The 13,291-nt window shown below is 36.7% G+C and overlaps 1 protein-coding gene across 4 annotated transcripts in view; it reads right to left on the bottom strand.

Annotated features, from left to right (window-relative positions):
- The window catches only part of LOC136864120 (oxysterol-binding protein-related protein 11), a 353,345-nt gene that overhangs the window by 106,608 nt on the left and 233,446 nt on the right, over positions 1–13,291 (bottom strand). For all 4 annotated transcript variants that reach the window (XM_067140720.2, XM_067140724.2, XM_067140721.2 and 1 more), the window contains one exon: positions 6,382–6,653. In XM_067140720.2, the coding sequence (XP_066996821.2) occupies positions 6,382–6,653 (272 nt within the window). The remainder of the gene's footprint in view (positions 1–6,381; positions 6,654–13,291) is intronic.

Raw genomic sequence — 13,291 nt, 5'->3', positions numbered from 1 at the left:
CCTGGTAGGAAACCATGCTGAAGGTGAATGCGAGGAGACACTGATGTATAAGTTTTTCAAAGATAAAGCATAGTGTAGGGAGAATAGAAATTGTTCGGTAAGATGAAACATTCAATTTGTTGCCTCATTTATGTAGTGGGAAAATATTTGCCTGTTCCCAGGTCATAGAAAAATAGCCCATGGCAAAACATCTCTTAAATAATATAGAGCGGGGGGTGCATAGGCTGATAGAAGTATTTTTCAAGAAAAGTGTACGTGTAGTGTCGGGACTGGTAGCTTTATTGGTACAAAGTGTTTGAAGAAGGTTATGAACTTAACTTGGTGTGGTAGTTATACTCAATAGAGTTCTGTTTGAAACTGTACCTATGGGAGGAAGCGGTTGCTTTCGCGAGGGATGGGAGAAGTTGGAGAAGAAATATCTGTTAAAGATTTCATTGCAATCAGCACCATCTGCAGTTGTATCTTGTGCTTCACACTGACAGGAATCTGCTCTATCCTTCTCATGTTGATGAGACTCCAGTAGTGCTTGAAATTGCCCCGGACATTTTCAGTGATTGTGTCTACATGTCTCTTGTAGTCTCTTCTGACCATAAACCTTGCATGGCGGCAGATGTTAACAAAGGTATTGTGAGTGCGTAGGTTAGGGAAGTCTTTCCAGAGGCACGAAGCTCTCTTCTTGTTATTTAGTATGAGTCTGGTCTATTGTGATATCCAGTGTTGATATTGTTGGTAGCTGTGCAGGTATGAAGTCTTTAATTGCAGTTTGCAGCCAGTCGTACAGCAGGTCAGGAGCTGACTCAGTATCAGCTATTTCGAGAAGGCTCCAGGGAAGACATTCCAATGCACGACAAAATGCAGGCCACAATATAGGGAAAATGGAGAAGTCTCCACCTTATCAATACATTAATTTATTTACTCTAAAGTGGTAAAATCATCCAATACCGGTTTCGATCCCTATGGGATCATCCTCAGTTGACACACGATGAAATACTTATAAAAACATCACATGTAAAAGGTTGCATCTGGTAAGACTAGTTCAATTAAATTAAATATAAAAGTTGTTAGGTTGTTAGTGAGAAAGTATTTGTATGTGTGTGGCACGTGACCACACTATGTCTAAGCTAATATACATTGTAGAGATCTTACATTTGTTCTCAATCAGTGTTTAGGATGTTACATTCAGTATAGTTGTTTCATATTGATTAAAACATTAAAAATTGCTTATAAAAGAATGTATCTATCTTTGGTTTGAATAGCACTAATTGGTTTGAGCCTTAACGTTACATGACACCTATATTATAGAACATAGAATAATTTTTTTTTTTTTTTTGTGTACACACTATTAATGTGAGTCTATTATGAAGTCCTAAAATATTTTATTGTTTGAGATATCTCACTTAATTGTATTTGTTTTTGTAAAATATCAGTAGGGTTGTTTATACTTTTTTGATGTTTGTGGTATTTCACTTTTATATAATAAGTCCAATTGGAAACAAACATGAAAAAGCTGTTAAAATGATACCTTTTTGACTAGAAACACTTATTATATGGTACCTTATGTGTCAATTTTTGTGCGTTAGGTTTACATTTGTTGACACCAGTACTGTAAAATTACTATTATCTATGATATATGTATAAAATATGATCTGACATGACAGGCTGTTAAAAGTATATAAAATATTGATCTAATGGGATGGGACCAAATTCTTATTGGTATTGTTGTATTTTACCACTTGCGCTAGTAAAGTACATGATATATAATGTTGAGGTTAGAGCTTATGTTGTTTTTCATTCGTTATAATTTATAAATGCTACTCGTAATGAAATTGTCTTGATTGTAGACAGAAGCTGCGTATGTTGTTACTGGGTTAAATGGTGACAGTTATAAGTTTGATTTCCATTTGAATGCCGTGCAACTAGAGATTTGAGTTGCACTTTGTTGTGATGATAGCGTGGAGGCTTCTATATATTGTAGGATGTATGTATGTTAAATGTTGACGCTGTTTGCTCTGCGTGCCTGCCTGTCAATCAATACGGAAATGAAGATAATAGATTATGATAAAATGCAGGCCAGTCGGCACGGTGCCAGATGTAGATAGACAGGAGGATGTCCTACTCTGTGGGGGTTTGAAGAGGGGTGGGCTAGAAGGAATGTAGCATCAAGGGACTGGTGGTCACAGAGGAAAAGGTTTCCGCCTGGGGTTATTGTTTTAAGTTCTAATGAGGAGAACATGAGGTCCAGGGTGTTGGGTCCAAGGGTTGGGTAAAAATTCAACTGTTTCAATCCGAGGCCATTAATGAAGCTATCTATAAAGTATGTGTCTCAGTTGTTAGCTGACAGTCCTTTTGAGGGAGAAGACCACTTTATAGACAAGTTCAAGTTTCCCATTAAAATTACTTCATTGTGAGGGAAAGCTGCAATGGCTGAGTTCCAGCATTGTTTGAGGTAATAGAGTGGACTATATGGTGGCTTATAGTAACATCCCACAAGTACAGGGTGTCGAGGAAAGAGTAACTCCACCAACACTAACTCACAGTTCTGTTTGATATCTGTCTGTTTACACGGTAACACGCTGTTCACTGCTAGCATTACTCCACCACCCACAGTAGAGTGATCTCTGCAAAATATGCTGTAATTAGCACTGATTGACAGTTTGCTGTCACTAGCCCACAAGAGCCATGTTTCAGTCAGCCTGATCATATCAGTGAGTAAGAAAATGGTGCATACTGTCAAACAGAATGCCAGAATGTAGTAGTTTCTCTCTACTAGCAGAGATGCCAACTTTCAAGAAAGGCAATTCGTAATTCACCCGTTAGGGCACAGGGGGGAGGGGAGGGGGCAGCCGTAGAATCTTTTATCCGAGATCTTACTAACTTACGTATCATTAAATGATATACATATAATTCCACCCGATGTAACAATTTAAAGACTGGCATATGAAGAGTGTATGATTCTTACCTGCTAAAGTAACAGGTGATCTACAGTACATATCTGAGTGGAGGTTGAAGGATCATTTCTTTTGTTGAGTACTGTACTTGCTCCCTTAGCAGCTTGTAGTTCCTGTTTGGTAAATGTACACTGGTGACATGCTTTTTCTTTTGATATCATGTGCATCATTTGCACTATCAGAGCACTTAACAGTTCAGAGTTCATATTAGCATGCAATTCAGTCTTGTTATTCCTCATCACGCGCATCCGCTATACACACTATACAAAACACGTGCGAATGAGATTTTGAGGAATGCAGTAAACAGGGCCATTCATTCAAGTATTCCTCCCTAAAATTTTGAACTATTTTTGGTTTATCACTAGCGTCACTAGTGACGGTAACATCATTACATGTATTTTCCTACACAAGAAATCGCTTCATTATTTCAAACCTTTCACATTTCATAATGCACGATTAGCATATATCCTAGAAGAGCAATATATGTCAATTTGACAAGAAAAATTGCTATAAATACTTCTTCAACAGCCACGCACACAGAATTCACAATGAAACGGAGTTTGTCGCCACTTTGCCGCCAAAACAAAGACAAAACAACTTGCATATCAAGCGACGAACAAAGACAACAACTCCGCAAGATATACCACTTCACAGGTGTCTATTTTTTCGGTACTGGAAGCACACACTGCGTTCGGCGCGTGAAAACTCGAAATATTCTTAAACGAGGGACACGAAAGGGGTTTAAATGATTACTGAGAAATCCAAAAAGAATATTCTGAGAATTCAAGCTGTAATGACATTCCTTGTGTATCCATTTGAACAATTCATACACTTAGATTTAAAAATCAACAAAAAATCGTAATTTGTGGTGTGCGATTCGTAAAGGCGTAATTATGATGGGTGATTCGTAATTATTACGATTGAATCGTAATAGTTAGCATCTCTGTGCTAGTTGCCATGTAAAAAGAGAACTCACTTTTTCACCTGCACACATTCATTCCAGAACTAAGGTTAGGTTGAATGGAGAATCCCACCTTCCAATACTTGTTTTTTATTGCTAGTCTATGTACTGTAATTATGTAACACAATCTAGCTTAAAATCTAATTACAATATTAAAAAGTACATGTTTCATTCCTAATGTGGGACATCTTCATCTAAAAAAGATACAAAAATTGGCATAAACAAAATAAAAAACACTTTATGAACTTATGATGATGACTGATGATGATATACCGGGCGAGTTGGCCGTACGGTTAGCAGCACGCAGCTGTGAGCTTCCATCCAAGAGATAGTGGGTTCAAATGCCACTGTCGGCAGCCCTGAAGAGGGTTTTCCATGGTTTCCCATTTTCACACCAGGCAAATGCTGGGGCTGTACCTTAATTAAGGCCACGGCCGCTCCCTTCCAACTCCTAGGCTTTTCCTATCCCATCGTCGCCATAAGACCTACCTGTGTCGGTGCAACATAAAGCCGCTAGCAACAGAAAAGAAAAGGAGATGATATAATAAAATGTTCCTTCATGTTGGATTAAAACCTCAACAAGTCAATTTTCGCGTTGGAGATAAAAAATCTCACATACGGGATATTCTTTCTTCAAAAGCTGGAGAAGTATGTACTTTTAGTATCTTGAGGATAGACTTAAAATGAAAATTTTAAAATATGATGATCGAGGGAAACTCCTAAAAAATAACCAAAGTTGAGGTTGATTTTTTGTTTTGAAGTTTTAAGTTGTTGAAGGGAGTCTGTAACGAAAGAAATGAAAATTGTTTTAAAAAAGGAATGAAAGAAAAACCTTATAAATATATGGTGGTGAAGTGTCTAAGGAACACTGAAAATGTTTACCTCCCACCCGGTCCCGCTATGTTTACTTCTTCCCTTAAGCCGTCAGCTGACAGTGTGTATGTGTATGGCTGTGAGAGGAGCATGAGGTGAAAGAGGGAAACAGAGGGGAAAGTAGGGGAAATGTCATGGGGAGTGAAGCCGATGGGAGGGAGATGTAAAGAATATTATCTGGATCTTTTTTGATGGCCTTTCTACATAAATCTCAAAATGAATGTTTTCTAAAATATTCATCAATTTACCCTTATTTAAAGTTGGCAAGATGGTTAAGTCTCTTTCTATTGTAGAAAAATTATTATTATTATATTCAGTCATGTGTAAGCTCATGGCTGAATATCTCTGTATTTTTCGGCACTTACATGTTCCTGGTATCTCACTAGGAAATTTTGACCTGTTTGCCCAACATAAGAAATTGCACAGTCTACACACACGAGTTTATATATCCACGAATTTAAAAATCTATTATTACTCGCAACACTTTGGTGATTAAATATTAGATGTTGGTTATTATTACTGGTACGAGAGGCTATATTGAAATTAAGTCTCCTGAAGATGTTAGTGATCTGATAAATATTTCCGTTTTTATAAGGTGGAGGTGGCAAAGTTTTTCTTTTTATGTTCTCTTTTCAGCTGCTTTTGAGGTTTATTTTTTATTTGTTCATTAATCTATCAAAGTAGCATTTTGTATAACCATTACTTATCACTATTTTGTAAATAAGGCTATTTTTTTTCTTCTAAAAATCGTTCTTGGACAAGGCGATATTAAAGGCTCTATTCAACATGCTTGTAAAAGAACTTTTATGTGCTTCACGGTGGTATGCATCTTTTCGTATAATATTTATGGTTTGAGTTGGCTTTCTGAAAATCGAAAAGGATAGGTTTTCTTCTTTTGTTTCGATAGTTAGATCCAGAAAATTTAGTTTATTATTATTCTCAGTTTCTAATGTAAATTTTATAAAAGGGTCTAAACTATTGATCTGGTCCATTAAATTGGCACTACTATTGATTTGTTCATCCACAATTACAAAAATGTCCTCAACAAAGCTTAGCCAGACGACAATACCATTTTCATCATTTAAAATTTTGTGTTTCTTTAAATAATTCAGATAAATTTCAGCTAAGATGCCCAATGCTGGGGCTCCCATTGGGGGACTTCTCTGTTGGTACACTGTGTCATTAAAAGAAAAATAATTGTTTTTGTGATTATTACTGTATAAACAGCACAAAACTTACACTTGTCTGTTCCTTCTGCAATCTTGATATTTCCTGATATTTCTCATACATGCTCTAAAAAATTCTCCTGAATAAGGGTCAGTTTATAACAAAAACGAATTCAAGAGAAAAAATATGACATGTCCGTAACATGAGAACCTTAATGTCGAGATAATATGTTAATTTACATCTCAAGAGCATCTATTTCAATCCTAGGGCTGAACAATTACCATGACATACACTATCATGGACAGTTCATCAGAGTTCCTACAAATGGACACAAATTTGATAACAACAAATAATCCAGAAGTCTAAAATGAAACCACTACCAAACAATGAAAAAACATCAACTAATGGCAAAAGCTAATTATTAGTATTTACCTTTGTATGGAAGATGACATTAGCCGAATAGCCAGTTGTTGAGCAGCTAATTGTTACTTTTCCACCTAGTTCAACCCATGGTACTGAGATGATAGAACGAGCATAGGCTGCAGGCAATGTGAAGTCATACCGTTCTCCATGAGTTCCCAAATATAAACTTACATCACCAACCATATTAACTCCCACAGACATGCCTGAGAAATTCGACTTTGTCCAAATGGAAGCATTCAGGCACATTTGTTTCTCTGGACACTCCACATAAAATGCAGTAACTAGAAAGAAATAGAAACAATGAGATTGTATCCAGTACAATAAAAACTATCACATAAAACACTGCAGGTTACCTCAAGGGGTATTTGAATCAGAATTCAAAAGCAGCAAACAGTAAAATATAAAAAATTTTAACATTAATTTCTTTCTCTCCAAGGCAGAAAGATGCAAGGTGAAGTATTTCCTCCTCCTATTATTTTGATCACTGATCAATTCCTTACTCCTGTAAGACTTCCTGATCTGATCAATAACAGAGAGGTTTCACTGCATTGTTCTAACAAGATGTTTTTAAAAATTTATTCCATACTCCAATACTACTGTATTAGAATAAATCTGATACAAAGAAGTTAAATGCTCAAATCTGGGGTTTTGATATCATCAGTTCTACGACTCTATTTTGATCTATTCCTGTTCTAAATTTGTTTCAATATTCACATGATATCAACTGCTCAAATAAACAGTCGAACAATCAGTCTGCTTCCATGTACCCTAAATTTAGACAGTTAAGTAATAAACTTCGGTTATGTGTAAAGAAATATTGGCTACGAAGTATGGAATGAATCTGCAGCAGCTGCAACAGCATTCACATCCTTCCAATTACACTGCAGCTATTGATATGTTCAAGGATACTGTTGTGCATTATGTAAATCTTAAGTTGTTATTCTTATTTCTACAGATTAAGAACTGTACTTAATGACATCTACAAAACTGAAATTTTCTTTTATACACTGAGAGAATCTTCCTAGATGTGAAAATCTAACAGTCTAATGTCCTATTCCAAGGTCTTCAAATGGCGGACTCTGGTTCACATCTGGACACTGCTATCTTCTTTCCCAGACCTGTATGGTTTATATGATGACAAGAGAAAGAAAGGAAGAAAGAAAGAAAGAAAGAAAGAAAGAAAGAAAGAAAGAAAGAAAGAAAGAAAGAGAAAACAATTACATTTAAAAACAGTAAAAATATTTTAGAGAGTAGTGTATGATTTGTATTTCCCCTGGTTTAAAACAATATTTGCTAGAAAGATGGTAGTAAGAATTTACTATTTTCTTTACAAGTTGTTTCTACATCACACCGACACAGATAGGTCTTATGGTGATTATGGGATAGGAATGGGCTAGGAGTGGGAAGGAAGCAAACGTGGCCTTAATTAAGGTACAGCCCCAGCATTTGCCTGGTGTGAATATTAGAAACCACGCGAAAACATCTTCAGGGCTGCCGACGGTGGGGTTGGAACCAAGTATCTCCTGAATGCAAGCTCACAGCTGTGCGCCCCTTAACCGCATGGCTAACTCATTCGGTGTTTGTGTTCTTCTCTAGTCTTCAATCTCTCTGCCTCAGTTAGTAGTCCTTTGCTTCATTTCACTTACCTGTTACAGAACTCCATATTAAAATCAGCTCTCGGTTTCACGTTCCACTTGAACTGAGGAACCTCGGTCCTACATCTCTTTTATGTACACTAAAAACCACCTTCCAACGCACGCAGTACAACTTTCAGATAAGAAGACCATGCCACCAACAGTGCTCAGATTATTCCTCAAAGCTGTATTTCTCTAAGAATAAGATACTTATCATGATTTTAATGTGTTCATCAAGTTTTATCATACCAAAGTACAACTTTACAGAAAGTGCCTCAACTCATGTTCCAAAACAATACAAGACTATTACGCTGCCTACGCGTAGCAATCCTCAGATATTTTATATGAACTATTTTAAATGTGTCATTATACGAATTTTATCCAGTATGTGTGTATTGTTGCTATATGCCAATTTATTCTCTTGCTTGGTTTTACGTAAGGCTGACGATGGCATTGAAAACATGTCGAAAATGGTACCTTTATAATAGTAAAAATATTGTAATATAATTTATGTGCAACAGCTTTGTATGTATTGAAAAGGTGGGTTCCATTATATTAAATTACTTTTGTGAAACATAAAAGTAATGAAATATTCTTTCCAACTGGAAACAAAATCAGTTATACATGTGTAATGTTCTCTTACCTTCTGCCACCAACATTCTGGCACAAGTTTCTAACCTTACTTTCTTCCCCAGATCTCTACACTTCTACATACGCTAAACGTGTCTTCAACTTCTACTATATTCTTGAACTTTCCAGTCTCTTTCCCCTCTCACCCCTACCATTACGTCTGTCTACGTCACACCTTTCTGCCTATAAATTCTCGGCCCTCCCTTCACTCTCCGTCAGTGTGCATCGGATCAGTTCGAGACTGGAACCTACTTCGACTTAGTCTGCATGACGACTTTTCACTTCATTCCTGCTGAAGTGTCAGCAATGACCCAGGTAGGGGGAGAGATCTTTCGACTTTCTGGTTAAGCTGGTTCTTCCCAGTTCTGTTTTTTTCTTATACAGTTTTACTCCAGAATGAGTCCTTTTCTGAAATGGTAGATGATCCTGCGGACCTAATCCATGATGAACTACTAAATCCTTCTGTTCTCTTTTTGTGTCATTATAATCCCTCCTATTTTTTCTGTTAAATCTTCAATTTGTGCCTTCGACCAAAAGGCATAGAATAGAACTCTGGATTCTGCCTGCCGTGCTGAACGTAGTGAGCTCACTTCCTTTTTTTTTTTTTTTTTTTTTTTTGGAACAGTTGGAACACCTGCATTTCTTGTGCTCAAGTTGGTTGGCTGGACTGTTATGTGTCATGGCTACTCATGTAAACAGTGTCAATTCTTCATATGAATATGTTCAGATCTTACTATATTTCTCTAATGTGCATTGTCTATATACTGTGAGTATTTAAATTGTCAAATCTTTCTAATACTTGAAGAAGGAAAAGTTACTCCTCTACTTATCGATCTTCAGTATTTTCATGTACCTACCATTGTTATTCTAGTCTCGTTAAAGTTCTAATTTGTAATTTCTTTTAAAGATGTATTAGGTTTATTGACATAGCTTGTTATAAGCCATGTAGTTACATTTCACCTCCTGGTGAGGTTAGTTTCTCAATCCTTTATATATCACAGTAATAACATTACTGTTCTTAATGTTGTGTTGTTATCTCTGTTAAAAAATTCCTAGCTCTGTGTTAAACACACACTAATGATTGTCATTAATTAAATATAATACTCAACGAAACATTCCTTTCATTCTTCTGTACATCCTCCCCCCCCCCCCCCTCTCTACTGAAGGCCTAAAAATAGTTACATGCTTCCACCCCTTTTGATGAATATTCCTGGAATTATCTGTTTATTCTATTATATGACATATCAATTATCATACATCGTTCATAGTGTGTCACATGGCAATTGCGTATCAGCAAAATATCATAGACTCTATCTAGGTCAAGAAAACTTCTTTTATTTGACAGCAGATATCCAGCAGCAAATTTCTCTCACTTGCTGCACTAGAGGCAGGAATAAGAACTATTATTCGCGCAGTTGTTTTCGGGTTGTTTCTAAGTAATTCACATTACCAGTTTCCTTCATAAACCATAATAATTTCTTTTTGTCTCATATTACATTAATATTTTTGTAGTAATGATTGTGGTGTGACATTTTCCTTATTAGTTTTCCATGTAAAGTTAATAAAAAATGTGATACAGTACCGAGTTCAAACTATTTGAGACATATAAGTAATGACAGTAAGGTTCAAGGGCCTTCAAGCTATTTGATCCTCGATCTGTCGCAAAATAGGTATTGTGTAACTGTTCATGCCCTACTCCCAGTTCGATCAGCTAGTGTTAGATTTCCTCCCTAATATATTCTCCAGTTTTTCGATTGTCTGGGAAAATGAATGTCGCTAAGACAGGGCTTTTAGTGTACATTCAGGATCAAATGAGCGGTAATACAAAAGTGATGCTTTTCTTGCATACATCCACCCACAAATCTGCAGTACACGCAAAGACAGAGTTTTCTATGAAATGAATAATGTAAAGCATTTTCATCGCTCCTATTTCAGCGGCCTCTGTTAGTTTGTTATGCTAGATGTTTGTAGAATGGGGTAGAATATCATCAACATTTACTCTTCCATGATGTGCACCAATATTTACTAGTTCTTGGGACATCTCACGAAAGCCATCACCTGACACAACGTGGAAAGGATGCATATCAGAAGTGCATAATTTTACAAATTTCTGAGTAAACACTTCTCTAACAGCTTATGGTACTGTACACTATGTTCTGTCAACACAGACCTGTGATTTCTTATGTGCTGTTGTGGCCTTGTATATTAACAACGAAGAACACTGCTCGAAGGACACATAGCCTACCTGTTTACTATCCTGATCAATTAAAACACAAATCTTTCCCAATAGGTCACCTCCAAAGCCTACTGGCTTCCTTAAACTGTATTTGTGACTTACATGTTTTAGCCTATGAGAGTGTGAAGCCTGAGATTTGACAAATATGAAGACTCCACTAATTATGTATAAACTGATATAATTTTATCATTTACTATCATCTAATAAGATGGCAACTTAAGCATGCTGAATTATTTAGAATAATGGAATTTGTAAGAATGTTGTATAGTTTTGTACAATATTGTGGAATAATTAATGTTAGTGGAAGTCTGAATGTATAAAGTACTAGCTCAAGTACCCGTGCTTCGCTACGGAGTTCAACACTGTATGTGGAATTCTAGCTAAAATACTATACACTCTGCGATTAATATAATTAGCATTACCTGAGAAGCACTGCGGGGAGGTCACCATACGTAGTTTCTCGTGTAAATGCCAAGCAGGGGAGTTTTCATTACAATGGCAGGCCCCATTTCCTACTGCCACTCAGAGTCGAGTTCGGGAATTTAGATTATAACGGCAGGCCACCTTGCCTACTGCCAGTCACAATCAACATGGAAAGTTTTCATTACAAAGACAGCCCCCCCTCCCTTCCTACCTACAGTCACATTCAAGTTGGAGAGTTTTCGTTTTAATGTCAGTGTCACTTGCCTACAGACAGTCAAAATTCAGGTTGTCATTATAAATGCAGACCCCCTTGCCTACTGTCGTTCTAACTGTGTTGTCCAGGGTTGTTGTTGAAGTCACAAACTTGTTTGGGAGTTTCCATTAAATACTGATGAAGAAGACTGTGATACACTAAGGTGTAGTTTCCTTTACCCACTTTTTCCACAATTTTGGAAGAAAGAGGGGCTTTAGAATTAGGATCAAGCTGGGATGGTTCAACTGTAATCCACTTCTTTCAAAACAATAATTTAAAAAAAATAATTTTTTTTTACAATTTGTCTTACGTTGCACTCACAGATAAGTCTGATGGCAAGATGAGACAGGAAAGGACTAGGAGATAGAAATAATCAAGCATGACATTCATAAAGGTATAGCCCCAGCATTTGCCTCGTGCAAAAATGCCATCTTCTACATGGCAGAACATATGAAAGTACTCGAGAATGTCCTAAGCACAGCGAGTTTCATTGATTTTCACCAACTCTGTTTCTCTGCTGTGAAGAACAAAGTCCTGTTTCTTAAACTCCTGCCCCACAATCACCAAAGCCACCTTACTCATAGTAGGTTCATTATATTGAACCCTATGTTCAGCTGGTGGTTGTTGGTCTTCATGAATCACAGCTTTAAACTCTTAACCTTCTGGGGCATTCTTCAATGCTGTTTCAAAATCTCGTATATAAGGATTGTGATTATGCATAACTTGTTGAAGCTGTAAAATTAACCGAGGCTTCACAACAGGGAAGATACTGGTACAAATTTCAGACTCTCTTTCACCATTGCCAATAAAATATACGGTATATGTAAAAATGAGTGTTTTTCTTGTGATGAGGGTAACAAACTTCCTATTATGTGCTAAACTTGGCCTTGAACTTTAAATGTTTATATCTGGTCCCTTCAATCCACTTCTTTCAAAACAATAAAAGTTTTTTTTTTTTTTTACAACTTGTCTTACGTTGCACTCACAGATAAGTGTGATGGCAAGATGAGACAGGGAAGGACTAGGAGATAGAAATAATCAAGCATGACCTTCATAAAGGTATAGCCCCAGCATTTGCCTCGTGCAAAAATGGCTCAGATGGTTGAGGCGCTGGCCTTCTGACCCCAACTTGGCAGGTTCGATCCTAGCTCAGTCCAGTGGAATTTGAAGACGCTCAAATATGTCAGCCTCGCACTGATAGGTTTACTGGCATGTAAAAGAACTCTTGAGGGACAAAATTCTGGCATCTCAGCATCCCCGAAAACCATAAAAAAGGCAGTGAGTGGGATGTCAAAGCAATAACATTATTAAAAATGGGAAACCATGGTAATTAATCTTCCGGGCTGCAGACAGTGATAAAGGCAACTGCAATATACAGAATATTAAAACCATTTTGAGATACTGTCATACCTGCCAACTTTACAAAATCAAAAGCCAGGAGATTTTTATATGAAAATCAGGAGAAATAAGGAGATAGAATTGGTCAAAACTGCTTGTTCTACATGTCTTGCACAATACAGGAGTATTATGTTATGTATTATAATACGTATTGTCTCAAAACCCGAATGTTGCTATACGAGGCTACAAGGCTAAAAATTACACATCTCTATTCCCTCACAGGAAATAATTATGTGAGTGAGATGATCGGTCTCCGATAAGTTTTCCGAAAATTGTATGAACTCGTGCTCCACACGTGTGAATCAGTTATGCACTTAGATGCAATTACTAAGCAAATGCATAGAT

This window comes from Anabrus simplex, chromosome 2 (assembly GCF_040414725.1).
Source record: "Anabrus simplex isolate iqAnaSimp1 chromosome 2, ASM4041472v1, whole genome shotgun sequence".
In the NCBI taxonomy this organism is placed as follows: Eukaryota; Metazoa; Arthropoda; class Insecta; order Orthoptera; family Tettigoniidae; genus Anabrus; species Anabrus simplex.
The sequence above is the reverse complement of the archived record's forward strand: the minus strand, read 5'-3'. Positions and strand labels throughout refer to the sequence as shown.